Source organism: Platalea leucorodia (assembly GCF_965183815.1).
Source record: "Platalea leucorodia genome assembly, chromosome: 7".
NCBI lineage: Eukaryota > Metazoa > Chordata > Aves > Pelecaniformes > Threskiornithidae > Platalea > Platalea leucorodia.
Window position 1 is genome coordinate 71,505,249 of NC_138829.1, and position 14,675 is coordinate 71,519,923.

General features: G+C 51.3%; 2 protein-coding genes across 6 annotated transcripts; both read right to left on the reverse strand.

The window, feature by feature from the left end:
* Positions 1-642: 642 nt before the first annotated feature.
* On the reverse strand, positions 643-6,998 carry LOC309593444 (proto-oncogene Mas-like). Of its 5 annotated transcripts, none has more exons than XM_082317991.1 (3): positions 6,910-6,930; positions 3,923-4,226; positions 643-3,291 (listed from the first exon to the last, which is right to left on the reverse strand). In XM_082317991.1, the coding sequence occupies exon 3, from the start codon at positions 3,230-3,232 to the stop codon at positions 2,273-2,275; it is 960 nt and encodes a 319-aa protein (XP_082174117.1). In that variant the 5' UTR covers positions 3,233-3,291; positions 3,923-4,226; positions 6,910-6,930; the 3' UTR covers positions 643-2,272. The 5 variants fall into 5 exon arrangements, with proteins under 5 accessions (XP_082174117.1, XP_082174115.1, XP_082174114.1 ...); XM_082317989.1 differs by having other exon boundaries at positions 3,866-4,226; XM_082317988.1 differs by having other exon boundaries at positions 3,851-4,226.
* Positions 4,428-12,021, reverse strand: LOC309593443 (proto-oncogene Mas-like). The gene is made up of 3 exons (XM_082317987.1): positions 10,994-12,021; positions 7,799-10,209; positions 4,428-7,085 (listed from the first exon to the last, which is right to left on the reverse strand). The coding sequence occupies exon 3, from the start codon at positions 7,057-7,059 to the stop codon at positions 6,097-6,099; it is 963 nt and encodes a 320-aa protein (XP_082174113.1). The 5' UTR covers positions 7,060-7,085; positions 7,799-10,209; positions 10,994-12,021; the 3' UTR covers positions 4,428-6,096.
* Positions 12,022-14,675: the final 2,654 nt, after the last annotated feature.

The window sequence follows — 14,675 nt, forward strand, 5'->3', positions numbered from 1 at the left end:
TCTGAAGCCTCTGTCTTGTCTATGAGGAGGCCAGGCACCTCCAGAGCACGATGCACCTCATCCTGAGGTAGGTGCCTGCAATAGTTGGGATGAGCCATGTGTTGACAGTGCCAAGACCTCCTCGTTCATTTTGGGATGGACCTGGGCAGCAGATGACATCTGTCTGGGACGCTTGCAGTTAGCAGAGATGTGTCTCACTGTAAGAAGCCTCCAGTTGAGGCAAACCACGGCAGCGGAGCTGCCCACACGTGCTGAAGGCTTTCCTCTCATACCAGGAGAGCAGCTCCTTGTAGGGTGGAGGGCTGAGGCCGGCTGAGGCAGGCAGGGGTGGAAGGGCAGAGGAAAGATCAGAAGGAAAGGACCTCGCAGCATCCCAGCAACTGGGAGACTGCCGGGGCAAGCGGAAAGGAGGCACACAGCCTGCCAGGGGAGATCGTCCCATTTACGGGTAGCAAACCATTTCCCTGCCTCTTACACAGTGGGAAGTTGTCCGTCCTTTTCCCACTGCCTTAAATCCAAGGGTAACCAACATGCCACTGCTTTTAAAAAGAGAAGCTAAAGGATAACCCATGGGTGGTGAGTCATGCTTTGAAGAGACATGATGGAATTAAACATCTAAGAAGCATTTATTAATAAAGGTGTTTTACAGAACAGGGCAGGAGTCTTCCACGGTTGAGAGGGTTTTTTTTCTCCCTCTCTCCCACTTTCCTGTCCTTTGGAAAGTAAAAACATTCTGAGTTGCAACCTGTTGTCCAGCAAAGGGCTCCCATCATCCGGGGAGAGTCTCCCAAGGCAGGTACAGAAGGACCACGATCCTCCTGTGTGCTTTTCCCGCTTCCCGGGATCTCCCTTGCCTGCAGCGTCACCCAGGCCACCACCTCGCCGAGCTGCTTCTTTTTACCAGAGAGTTTTATGGGTTTAGCTATCGCCGTACCTGTGCTGCACCAAGTGATCAGTTTTCATTCCAGCCTGGCCGGTGACATGTAGCTCTGGGCTGAAGGACAAGCCAAAGGGCAGAGAAACTTCTGTCACCATCCCAGATCCCAGAGGCCACGGCATCAGTAGCTCCTGGGGTTGCTATTTCAGTCTGCCCTGCTGATGCCTTTTCTCCCTCCGCTCCTCCCTGCCAGCTGCATCTTCCCAACCTTTCCCTTCTGCTCATACTAAAGTTAGTGCAGCCTGGTGGGGAGTCACACCAGGAGACAAAACCAGCTCAAAAGCAATGGTTTGTTGGTGGCTTAGTTCACAGGCAAATGAGAGCTGGTGTATCCCCAGCAAGGGCTGACAGACACGGAGAGGAGAGAGAAGGGGAGAAAGCGCTGCCACTACCCCTTTTACCCAGGGAGTGCCTGAGCCAGGCTACAGGGATTCAGTCCTCGTGGCCTCAACAGGGTCTTTTCCATAAAAAGTTTTCCCTCCCTCTCCCTGTATCCTCTTTCACATGGAAAATTCATGCTTTACAGAGTCTTCAGGCAGGGCTGTGCTCTTTGGGTTGGTCCATTTTAACCCTACTCTCCTCTTGTTTTCATAGATGAGGAACAGACACACCAGAAATGGATACAGACCTCAGATCATGGTTGCGAAATGGCATTTGCTCAAGCTAACCATCCGACCAGCCCCGAGAAAAGTGGAAGGAACCACGAGAGGCACTCCCAGTCAAAAACCCTTGCGACCAAACCACCTACGTGATGTGCGGACAAAACTCAGTTTGCAGCAGAAGCAATGCAATTTTGGGGAAAGCCCTCCAGGGGCAAACCCAAACACAGGCCCACTTGCCCGGTAACAAAGCTGAATGTGAAGTCTCCACATATTCTTACACGTGTCAGCACCCGCCGGAGATGCACGCACAAGGGTTTGCCCAGGAATTGTTCTGCCCAGCTGTGCCAAGCTTTCTTATCCACCCGCACTCTGCTTTTAAGCAGACACACCAAAAAACCCACTGGCAGGAGCTAAGAGCCTCCGCGGCTCTGTTTTAATAGCACGCACGGTAGAGCAAGCTCACTTTTGAGACGGGGAAAGCTCAGACCTGTTGAATAGGACAGATTCAAAGCAAAGATTTCACAGCAAAAGGTTTCGCTGGGTGTTTCCTCACGCTGTCCAGTGTCCACCCCAGGCGGGAGCTCCCGTGCCACCCAGCACGTTTTGTTGTGCCACAGCTGATTCCGTTCAGCCGCAGCCAGACCCGCACCGAAGCCGTCTTCCTTGTCTCACCCTGGATCCTGGGACGCCTCCGTCCCTAGAGCATCTTCTCTCAGGGAGAGGCTGCAGAGGTTTAAACAGCCATTTCCACTGTGTTTTCTCTGGGAGTCTCACCTCTATTTTGGGGCTCTGTTACATCTTCAAAAGCCCTCTGGAAAGCAACCCTAGCAGAGAGTGTGAACTTCTTCGCACAGCTCCCAGCCAAGAAGTAAATAAGAGGGTTGATACTGCTGTGCACGCAGGCGAACGGGAGAGAGGCATCAAAGACAAAACCAGAAAAATCAAACAGCCTTAGCAAGAGCCAGTAACCAAAGTCAGCAGTGAAGAAGGGGAAGAAGACGACAGCTAGCAGGACCACAACACAGAGCTTCCTTGGGGGATATTGCCACGAACAGCACAAGACCCTGGCAAGCAGGGTTAGACCAGAAAAAAACAGGATAAGCACCGATAAGAGGTAGCTCAAGACGAAGAAAACGAGCGCCGCAGGGCAGAAGTAGAGGGTGACGGTGAGCAGGAAGGAGAGGGCCCAGAGCAGGGCACACACGAGCACTGGCAAGCGCTGGGAGCGGTGGCAGGGGCAGCGGGCCGGCGGGAGGACGGACAGAGACGCCACGGCACTGAAGGCTGTCAGGTGGTAAATGCTGGCGGTGAAAGTGAAGAGGATGGCGATGTTCAGCACAGTCGTCACGTCCTCTGAGCCCAGCCTGTGACAAAGGCTCTCTGAGCCGTAAAATATCACAAGGGCAATGGTGGTGGAGAGGAGGAAGGTGAAGTCGGCGATGGCCAGGCTTAGGACGTAGAAGGTGATGGGGTTCCTGTGGATGCGGGAGCCGAGGAACCAGAGGACGGCCCCGTTCCCCACCAGCCCACAGAGGCAGATGAGCAGTGTGGCAAGGATTTTGCTCAAGTGACCGGCTTCACAGTCCGTCCAGTTGTAGTCATTGTCCTCATGCCTCAGCAGCCTGTGATGCCAGCTCCTGTTATACGTTGTCCCACCGGATTGGCTCCAGCAGGCAGGGCCGGCTCTTTCCATGGCAAGGAACGATGTGCTCGTTACAAAACCTCTGCTGCTTCTCCTTCCCCCTCGCACAGCTGGAGGGAAGAGATGAAAGAGAAATGTGTTAGCAACTCCGCTGTCCCCCACGCTAGGCTTTGCAGATCTTTGCAGCCACGTGCCAGCTTCCATGCGGAGGAGCGCAGGGAGAAACGAGGGACAGGAGAGGTGGAAGACAGGGTGTGGGGAGATGGGTGTGAAATGCCTGGTACAAGAGCATGTACAGACAAGGAGCAAAAGCTAGGGAGATGCCTCCTTTCTGGCTTTGGACAGGAGAGATCTGGAGGAGGGAAGTAATAAGATGAAAGGTTTGTCCTTGGAGATGTCAAAGAGCAAGTGGGTTTGAGGGTAGATTTGACCTGGATTCTCAGGTGTTTAATATTACAATTGATATTCCTAAACTGCTGGGTTCCTTCAGTGGGATAATCATTTCATTATTCCCCTACCGCCTTTTTCCACAATATTTATAGGTCTTAATATCCTAGAGACCACTATTCCCCAGTCAGATTTGGTGCAAATTGATCAACAGGTTCAAAACCGATGATGGGAGGTACTGATTAGGCTGGAAAAAAAAAAAAAAAAACAAAACAAACCCACCCAGAGAAGTCTGACCTTCTTTCCTCTCGCAGCCCGGAGAACTTCACTCGAGCAGACGCACTGCGGACTCACATTACATCGCGCTCGCCAGCTGCCGCCCCCGTGGTGGGATCTTCATGAGGTTTCCTGGAATTATCACTTGGAAAACTGGACCGAAGCCTGCCTTGATGAGCCTGTGCAGCGTCCAGCATGGGGTCTTTCTCAGGTCCTTTCACAAATCACTTTTCTCGGTGTTAGCCAAGCAGGTCATGTTCTCAAGGGTTCTTGCAAACAGGGAACTATTTCGTTGCATTTGACAGTATCAGGGTTCTGGTTATAATCTCTTCTTGGCTTTGTACAGGAAATGACTAACAAAAAAGAGTCTCAGAAACTAGACCTATGGGAAAAGCCGATTTTCTCAATGTCAGGTTCCTCTTTCATTTCATTTTAAAGCAACCCCAATCCCAAAATATTTATATCTGAATATTATATATCTGATATATAATATATATCAAATATTTTATCAAAATATTCATATCTGAACTGGCTGAAATTTTCTCCTGTCGTTCCAAGGGTCTGTCTTTAGGACCCCGCGCTACAAGCTTAGCGTTGCTCCAAAACTTCTCTTTCTGATTCAGATCTAGGTTTGCCACTTGTCTACCGCAATTTCACAGTGATACTTGACCTTCAAACACACAGTTTCCAAGGCCGTGCTACTATGTGCATTTTGATGCATTTTAGCTCTTTGGAGCTAACTGAATAATTAGATCTGTGCATGAACCAGAGCATAGGCAGACGGCGGAGAGATGACTTAGGATTTCAGGAATATCTTTTTTTCCTAAGACGTGGTGAATCAATGCTGCTCGCTTGGCTTTAGTCATCTAAAAGTTAAGGGTTTCATCTGAGTTGTCTTCTATACTCCCTTTGTAGTCAGTCAAAACGCTGCGTTTGTGTCCCCAACTACAGAATCTCACGCCCTTTCGCCAAGCCAACCCTTTCAAGTGCAAACGGGTCACGAATAGGAAAGCATCGAGGTAGATCAGCATAATGCCGTGCAACACAACGCTCGCTGCCCGATCTATCCGTGTGCTCGACAAAAGAGCAGAATTACCCAAGGTTTCTCAGCTTCTGCTCTTGCGAGCAACATCCTGAGCATGTTTGCCTAAAATTTTGATTTCCAACACAAGATTTACAGGTATCAGTTATTTGTTTGTATGCGGGACAGGCTTGTATGTGTTCAAAGGAAGATACGTTCTGTAAATATTATGGCTCTGATAGCAGTTGTTTCTGTGTGTCAGGAAAGCTAATAAAACCATCTGGTAGGCAGAGCTCAACCTCCTCGAGCTATCGCCTGCGAGAACCTTCCCATCCTCTATTTCTCTCTCTTTTCCTGGGTCTGCCTTGGCCGTTTGCTCCACGGGCTTCTCCACCCGCTGCACAGAATTGCGCTTTCCAACTGCCATCAGCCCCTAGCTGTCTGTCTGTCCGTTCTCTGCCGAACCTGGCAGAGTGCCGATCGCCGGCAGCACTTGCCTCTTTGCCTGTCCTTTCCTGCCTCCCCGCTTAAGCCCCCTTGGCAGGGTGAAGGTTTGGCTGCTGACTGATGCTGCCAGCTCCGTCAGCCAGACCGAGATGGGTTTTCTCTGCCAGCCTGTGGCAGAGGAGGGCATCAAGCCAGAGGGAGCTGAAAACATCGTTTCTGTCCCTCATCATCATCTCCTCTGGTCTGGGGGCTTTTGAGGATCAGGGTAGTGAGCGGTGGCTGCTTTAGTATCAGGCACCAAGGTCCCAGAAGAAGGGTAGAGGCAGGAGGAGTTGGGACATCTCCCTGCTGGGAAGCAGACACGGTACAGATCGGGGCCCAGGAGTGTGGCCGTGTTAACCCTGGGAAAAAAAATGATGCAGGACTTTCTGGACCACATAATTTCAGCATTATAAACTAGCGGGCAGCGTGAGGGGACTGTCACAACTGTAATTTTGAGAACAAGCGAGGGCAGCCCATGGAGCCAGCAAGGGAAGAAACTGCAATCACCAGTAAGTTACATGAAAGACACATTTATTAAAAATAACTTAAAAATAAGCTTGAGGTGGGAACCAGCCCTGCCTCTGGGAATCTCACTGAGCGTGGCTGTGTCCTGGGGGACGCGTGCCTGCCCACTGCCAGTCCTGCTCACCCAGCCGGGCACGAGCTCTGCTCCCGTGGGTGCTGGCCTGGGGTGCAGAGCAGGGCTGCCCCTCTCCAGGTGCCAGTCTGCAGCCATGGGGGTTTAGGCAGCAATTCCCATCACAGGGGTCTCGCCCACCTCTTGGGAATCTGCCCTATCTTCAAAGACCCTCTGAAGAGCCACTTTGACAGATCCCCTGAACCTGGACTTTCCGTAGCTCCCAACCAGGACATAAATAACTGGATTGATGCTGCTGTTGACAGAGGCCAGCAACAGGCAGATCTCAAAGACAAAATTAATGTAGACAAAGAAGTTGAGGAAGATCTGGACGCTGAGCGGGATGCCAAAGAGGAGGAAGAAGAAAACAGTGAGGAAGATGACAATGTACATCCTCGCTGGGTGCTGTTGCCAAGAGCTACGCCTAAGCTTGATGAAGAGGATCACGTTGGAAAAAAACATAAGGGGGGTGAAAAAGCAGAAATTGAGAAAGCACAATGTTCCAAGAACTGTCCAGCAATGTTTAGAGTGATCCAGGTCACACACAAAGTACACCAGCCCGGCAAACACACAGGCGAGGACCCACAGCAGGCTGCACGTGACGGCTGACAGGAGCTTCGGGCGGTGGCACCGGCACCAGAAGGGCCAGAGGACACCCGCACACCTCTCCACGCTGATGGCCGTGAGGAGGTAGAGGCTGGCGCTGTACATGAGCAGAACCATGGAGTGAAATAGCGGCAGCACCCGCAAAAGCTCTGGCTGAAAGCAGCTGAGCATGGGCATGTGATATATTACAAGGAAAGCCGATGTGCAGAGGAGAAAGCAGGTGTCCGCGACGGCCAGGTTCAGGAGGTAGGCGGTGAAGGGGTTCTTCCTGATGCGGAAGCCAAGGAGCCAGAGGATGGCCCCGTTCCCTACCAGTCCACACAGGCAGATGAGCAGCGTGATGCTACCGGTGACGATTTCGGGGATGTATTCTGCAAAGCATCTGGTCCCATTGTGTCCGTCCGTAGGCACTGGGGACACTGTACCCCCGTCAAGGATTGTGTTGTTGGGATGTGGGTCCATCTTTCTCCTTTCTCTCTTGTGCTCGCCTGGGGAAAGGCAAGAGATGAAGGCAAAATTAGTGACTCTCAGGTCGCCAGTACTGTGAATGTCCTTTAGTCATTCAGTCTTTCCTTCTCCTCCATGAGCTACAACATCTGCAAACCAGAGAATATAAGAACTGAGCAGAGAAAAAAAAAAAACGAGAGGAGAGGAGAGGAGAGGAGAGGAGAGGAGAGGAGAGGAGAGGAGAGGAGAGGAGAGGAGAGGAGAGGAGAGGAGAGGAGAGGAGAGGAGAGGAGAGGAGAGGAGAGGAGAGGAGAGGAGAGGAGAGGAGAGGAGAGGAGAGGAGAGGAGAGGAGAGAAAAAACAAGAGGAGAGAAAAAACAAGAGAAAAGAGAAGAGAAGAGAAGAGAAGAGAAGAGAAGAGAAGAGAAGAGAAGAGAAGAGAAGAGAAGAGATCAAGAGAAAGGAATAGGAATAGGAATAGGAATAGGAATAGGAATAGGAATAGGAATAGGAATAGGAATAGGAATAGGAATAGGAATAGGAATAGGAAGGAAAAGCTTGGGCCCAGGGTGGCAGGAGACAGACAGAGAGCTGGAAGAGGAGCAGAGGGAGAAAGAAAAGGCATGCAGAGCCATTTGCCTTTTAAGGGCTGAAAAGCGCTGAGGAGGTGAACGAGAAGGATGGAAAGACTGAGGAAGAGCAGAGCTGCGTGCCCCAGAGACAGGAGCGGAGGCGAGCCCCAGACCCCTCTCACCAGGCACCGGGTGGGTCCAGTGAGGGCAGAGTCCTTGCACAGCCTTGGTATCCCAGAGCTGCACATTCCAGTCCCCTCCGTCAGACTTGCACGTGAAATTTTACAAAGCTGCCATGCCAAAACCCTCCCAGACGAGATCTGGCCACCAGGAACAAGGTAACTCCATGATGAGGTTCCTCCGACGGTCCGTGTGCAGGCTCTGGTACCCTGTCTCTTCGTCAGCTGGAAGCCAAATGGGCCCTGGGAGCGCGGTCCCGGGTTCCTGCTGAGGGGTGGGTGGCTGCGGGCACTCAGATGTGCTAGGGCTTAGTCATCGCGTCTGAGACGAGCGGAAGCAGCTTGCCAAGGAGTCAACCTCACAGGATGGGGGTTGCAGACCAATCTGCTGGTTGCTTCAAAAGCTTCCTGTTTGCAAACCTGCCATTGTGTTGGGCGTGAAATTATCGTCTTCCTTCTCATTCGCTTTTTCTCTTCTGCACCCAGCTGCAACGTCCCCGAGATGTGTCACGGTTCCCATCTGTGTGAATGTCCCCTCTTTGCTGTCGCACAGAAGCCACCAGCTCCCCATCAACCGCAGGGCTCGATGCAGTGCCCGCTGACTGTCACTTCCTCCGCTGGTCCCCTCCATCACCCCCTGCCGCGGGGAGGGCAGGCGGGAAGCGGGACGGTGTGACGCACCCAGCCTCCGCGCCCCGGGGACAACGCCGACCACTGGACCTGCCCAATTCTGACGCCGGTGAGTGGGCGACCGCTCCATGCCCCGTCCTCACCTCTCACCCCTGCTGAGGTTGCAGGGCGCGGCGTGAGCCCTCGGAGGGGACTGTTGCTCACGAGTGATCTTTGCAGGGCAGGAGCCTCCTTTTCCAGCCCTTTGCCCTGCTCCAAGCATCTTTTTCGGGGCCAGGGAGATCTGTCCCACTTCCTTGTCCGCTGTACAGCAGTTCTAAACAAATAGCTCAGAAAAAAATCCTTGGAGGCAGGCAGAGCAAGGGGAAGCAAATGCAAATGGCTGGGAGAGCATCCCGACCAGCCCCGGGCTGCAGTCCTGCCCGCACCTCCATCCTAAATCCTGCCTGGCCGCAGGGGATGCGGCGTGCTGGCGGGGTACCCTGCTTCCCCTGAGACTTTGATCAAGTGGGGAGTGAAATACTCCTGACGTTAATTAACAGTCCTCATTTGGCATGAAACCCGGGCTCCTCCCAAGTCCTTAATAAATAATATTTATTTCAATGATAATGAAGCGGGACCGAAGGAGAGCTCTGGTGCCGTAGTCTGCCCCATCCGGCCCCAGCTCTTCAGCATCTCCGAAGCCCCCGAGCTGCTCCAGCCACCGGCCGGTTTCAAAAGTGGCCTCAGCTCCCCTGGGGACCGCGGGCACCACCAGGAAAGGGGCCGCACCCTCGCCCTTCTTTTTAGGAGTTAAGGAAGGGTTTAACAGAAGGGTTAAGGCTTAAAGGAAGGGTTCAACAGAGAATGAGATTAAAGGAGGGAGTCATAGGGCCCATAAGCAGGACGGTGAGAGCCAAGCGTAAGGAAGAGGCTGCCGTGGGAGGGTTCCTCCGGAGGGCTCGTTCCTAGTCGGTGGCACCGGAGGCACCGGAGAAATGCGCCCGGCATCTGTTTGGCTGCGTTTCCCAGTTGTTTGTAAATAATGTTAAATATCTGTTGAATGCTAAATGATGTTAATGTGATAAATAAATAACAAATAGTAAATAATAAATACTACTAATAGTAAATAGTACATAGTACATAGTAAATAGTAAACTGTAGGTGGTAAATTAATAGTAAATAGTACATAGTACATAGTATATAGTAAACTGTAGGTGGTAAATAATAAACTGTCGATAATAAACAGACATCAATGAATAAATAGCAAATAATAAATGATAAACAATGGTAAATAGTAAATGATAAACAATAGCAAATAATAAATGATAAACAATAAATAACAATTAATAAGTAACAAATAAATATAAATAGCAAATAACAAATAAATACAAATAAAATAGATAAATTAAGCTATAAATAAATAATAAATAAAAGTTGTTGTTATTAACGTGATGAACAATGTTGAGGGCTGCTGCGTGGGGCAGCTCCCCGCCACCGAGCGTTGGGCAGGGGCGTGCATGAGGCCGGGGGACGCGGTTCCTGACGGCAGCTCCTGACCCGGGGGTCCCGGCGCACCCGAGGACGAGCGGCACCGTGACACTGATGATCACTGAACTGAGCTCCCATTTATTTCACCTTGCGGCAGCCATTTAGGCATCAAAATCTCTGATTCTTCATCAGGCTGGCAGTTAATAACTCCCACTGGTGACAGCCGTCCTGGGGACAAGGGTGACAAGTTCCCTCATGCCGTTGTCCCTATAGGCACCTTTTGGCATCGTTTTAAATGTCTGAGTTTCTTCTCTCTATGGCAAAAATGGGGAGCAAGGGACAATATTAAGAAACAAACTCCCAGTTTTTAATTAAACCTGGAGTTTTGCCGGCTCCGAAGTCGCAGCGTGCTCAGAAATAACCCCCGTGGCAGACCCACGAGCGAGCTCTTACAAACACTTGGGTTTTGCCTGGTTGCCATCACAGGGAACCAATTTATTTCTTTTGGGCTGGGTTTCACCGGGCAGCAGGGGCTATGGCCTCGCAGCATCTCCTCTGCGCATCACCTTTCCCTTCCCAGCACCACCACGGAAAAGTCTTGATCACCTTCTCCCTGGAAGACTCTGATTCGCTTTGTATCCCCTTTTAGATCACTATGATCCCAGGGCAAAACCCCAAAAAAGCAGAAAGCAGAGTTGGGGACGGTCTTTTACCATCTCTGCTGTAGCCAGGGCCAGCTGGACAAAATACCAAACCACAGGAACATATGTGTGAACGGAACATAATTCATTGGCATTCCTCTGCCTGCAGCTCACGCTGCGCCTCTTGGGAGGGCTCGAGCGGAGGTGCTCATTTCCCAGCAGAAACATCTTCTGACAACCCACCCAGCAATCAGAGAGAACCCATACAATTATAAGAAATCAGAACAAAATTATAAACAATTCTAACAGGTTGGTAACAAAAATATATCATGGATAACAAAAGGCAATCCTTTCACCCGGGGTTGTTTAAATAGCCTAAGAAAAATTCAAGTATCTTAATGCTGAGCCTCCGAGTGTCCCAGTGAATAACGACGCTGCCGAAGCTTGCAATAATTACCGCTGCCATCTCCAACTCTCACCGCCCTTGCGCCAAATGTCCTTCCGACCACAAGTCCTTTGGGCCGGCTTGCTCCAAATTCCTCCTCGGCACAGTCCCAACATCTGCTCTGGCTGTGGAAAAGTGAGCAGGGTGTCCTGGCGGAGCATCCTTTGGGAAGCTCCTGCCCGCTGGAGAAATGTGCTGGGCTGACTGGGAACAGTCACCCACCGCAGGACCACGGGCAATACACCCTGCCAGCTCCAAACCAGCGCTGCTGCGGGGCTTCTCCTTCAGCCTCTGCAAAAATCAACCCAAAAGTTGCTTTTTCGTGCTAAAGCAATGTTAGAATTAGCTAAAAATGTCCTGCCCTGGTGGTAACAGGCTGTGTTAAATGCCATGCAGCTGCACTGCAGCTCTGTCTCCCTGTTGCTCCCGAAGCTTCTGTTCAGTCGGATTTCCATGACCCTGTACTGTCTTAACCCATCTTCAGCCAGTGTGAATCAGCATGGGTCTGCAGAATGGTACCTCCCGGCTTCTGCGGCCGCAGGGTGTGCTTCACCGTCCATCCTCCTCCTCCCGGGAAGGCAGAGCCCGCAGGCACCGGCGCCGTGCCCAGCTCTGGGTGAGACCCATCGCAGCATCCGTAGCCGTGAATTGCCAGCATCCCAACAGCTCTCACTCCCCGGGCATTTTTCTCACTGAAACTCATCCAAATACGATTCTGCTTTTGTTTTGGCATTCCCCAGGCTACAAATCTTGCAGGGGTGACCATGTGAACCCTCTGTCCCGAGGAGCCCCTGCCGCTGGGCAGCAATTCGTGGAAGCAGCTGGGGAGACGTGAGCTGTGCCAGCACTTGGGGGTTGAGAAAACCCTGAAGTCCATTTTGCGGAGATGTAGCACGAACTGATTTCAGCCAAACCTTTCTGTGCGACCGAGGGGTGATGCTGCCTGCTTTAAGGTCTGTTTTCTTAAGATAAAAATAGACATCTGGAGAAAAACTCTGCAAAATCTTACCAATCTGTGTTAATGAGCCATCTCTGCCCCTGCAAGCACCGATAACTGCACTTGCAGGAGAGATGGTGCCTGTTGATATGAGAGAGATAAGGAGGCTCCTGGGTGACTCCTCCCCTGGGGTTTTTTGCTGATAATACTTTGGAATTCGTGCGCACGGCGCAGCCTTGATTGAAAAGAAACGGCACAGATCCTTAAGCATTTGCACAGGGAGAAAAGAAAAATTCCACACCACTAAGTCACGAGAGAAGGGAGCCCTTCCCTCAAGCTCAAAGGATAGCAATTAAGAATTGGCTTGAATTGCACAAAATGAGAGGATTTGTTGTTTTATGTAAAGAATTGTTCCCTGAGGTGTAAGAGCGTGTTAAACACAGCCAGGGCTTTATTCAGATTTAATTTTGCTGTCTTCTGTAAACTTCGTAAGAGGCTGGTTACGGTACGTGCCTTTCTGCACTAGGCTGTCTTCATGACAAGGTTATGACAAGGAGAATTCCCCTTTCTGAAAGAGGTGGCCACGAGGATCGTGACCTCTCGCCGCAACTGCCCCGTCTTCAGATGAATCACCCCTCCCACCGCCAGCAGCCACGGTGCAAATGGTGCTATTTCTGTGGGAGAGGTTCAACGAATACAAGATAAATTTGCTTTCTTTGCCCTGTAACAAAAACAACCCAAGCCCTACCACAAAAAAAAAAAAAAAAAAAAAAATCACACCCCCAAGATTGAGCTTAACCAGATCTCCGCTTCGTACGCATTTTATGAGGTAAATAAAGAGACTCAGCAAAGAGCAAAAGGCAGAAAACAGGTTCCTACCATCCCCAGACTAAACTCTCCATCCGCTTCACTAAACCTCATCGGAAAAAAATGGCCATTTCTTTCTGAACTCCGTGTACCGATTTGAAAAGACACTGATGTTTTCAGCTGCCCTCCCCACGCGTAGCAGGGGATTCCCAGTCTCCGGCCAGTTGCGATATATTTATTTATATTTCCCAGCTGAGAGGCTGGAGGGAGGTGGATGGAAGCCCGGCTGAGCTGAGAGCAGGGCTGAGGTCAGCTCGGTTGCGGCCAGCCTGCCCAGGTAATTAGTCGCCAGGGAATAGAGGGCTTCCTCCCCGCTCCCGCAGGTCAGTATGGTGAAGCACTCCAGCGCAACTCAAAATGACTCAGAATTTTATATTTAGCCTTAAAAACAAAGTGAACAAATAGACAAAACCCCCAAAAAAGGACCTTGAAGTCTGCACACGATAATCTCTTTGGGAACAAACATGTAACTTCTAAGAAATCAGATCTATGTGCACAGAACGATTCGGTTAGACAGCTGGAGTAGTTCATTTCTGGATGCTTAAGATACCTGAGGTTTCATTCACAAATATTCTGGGCGCTGCCGATGCACAGTGCTACAGCCGCGCAGGTGTACGTGCCTGCTCCCAGACCGTCCCCGTCCACCCCACCCCGAGTCCAAAGCCCAGGAGTGCCCAGTAAAGATGCTCTTTCCCCTCTCACTCTGCAAACTGGAAAGCAGCCCTGTCAAAGGCTCACGGTGGTGGCTGCGGGGACCACGGTGGTTTTGCCTGCCTTCAAGAAGCTGGGACGCGGTTGATGGATTTAGCTGGGGGATGCAGGAGGAGAAGGGAGTGGGGAGAATCCCGCAGCTCCCACCAGCATCCCCAGGGCTCGAGGCTCAGCGATGGGCGCTGCTTGTGCAGCTTGGTTCGGCTTCTCGCACGAAACACAGGTGATGACAGGGTCTGCTTTCATAATACAGCCCCCGCTGAAGGAAGGGACTTTGATATGAAATGGCTTTGGTACAAAATCCTTGGAAACAACTCTGCCCTTACCGAAAGTGCTGAAACTGGAATTGTTAATGGGATACATCTGGTGTCTTTGGGAGTCAATTTTAAGCATTCGCAGTATGTTTTAGAGCAGCCGAAGGCCACTGCAGCAAAGAGAGAAGCCAAAAGTGCCTCCCAATTGCAAGGGCACCGTGGGAGAGGCAGGGCACTCCTCGGGGCGCTGGATCCCACCGGAGAAGCTCTTCCACAGCTGAGGCAACTGCAAGCCTCTCTTTATGGACCACTTCTGTCATTTTAATCATCACGGCAAGGATGTTAATTGCACGAAACATACTGGCTATAACATTAAGCCCTTTGCACATCGTGCGGTGGATGAGAGGGGCTCGGGGTCCCCGTGGACCTGCCCAGGGGACGGTGCTGCCAGCCCAGACCTCCAAGGAGATGCTCTGCTCAGCCCTGAGCAGGAGCCGTGAGTCACAGGAGGGTTTAACAACATCCGAGCCGAGCTCAGGAGCCGCATCCCGGGGTGTGTGGGCTACCAAAGGGGTGGGATCACGTAAAAAAATAACCACAAGCGCTCCCAAGACTGAGGAGGAAGATGTGCTGCTGGTGAAGAGCTGGGAGGGCTGCAGCTCAGTGTAACAGCCCGCTGGGAGGGGGAGCACAGCACCGCAAAAGCTGGTCTCTAATTGCTTTCGTTGCATTACTAAGGGGTATTAGCAATAATTGATCTGGGCTATAAGTGCTAGCATCGTAGCCTGGCTGAAAACAACTGTTTGATGTCCTTCAACTGAGATGTCAAAGTCTGCATTAGACTGATAAGAAATGTGAATTCTTGGCTCCAGTTTGAGGCTGTGCTCCTTCGGGTCCAGGGTGGGGCTTGGCCATTGTCCCTGTG

Excerpts from the sequence above, each read along its gene's own strand:
- LOC309593444 (XM_082317990.1), bottom strand. The coding sequence starts at position 3,232 with ATGGAAAGAGCCGGCCCTGCCTGCTGGAGCCAATCCGGTGGGACAACG.
- LOC309593443 (XM_082317987.1), bottom strand. The coding sequence starts at position 7,059 with ATGGACCCACATCCCAACAACACAATCCTTGACGGGGGTACAGTGTCC.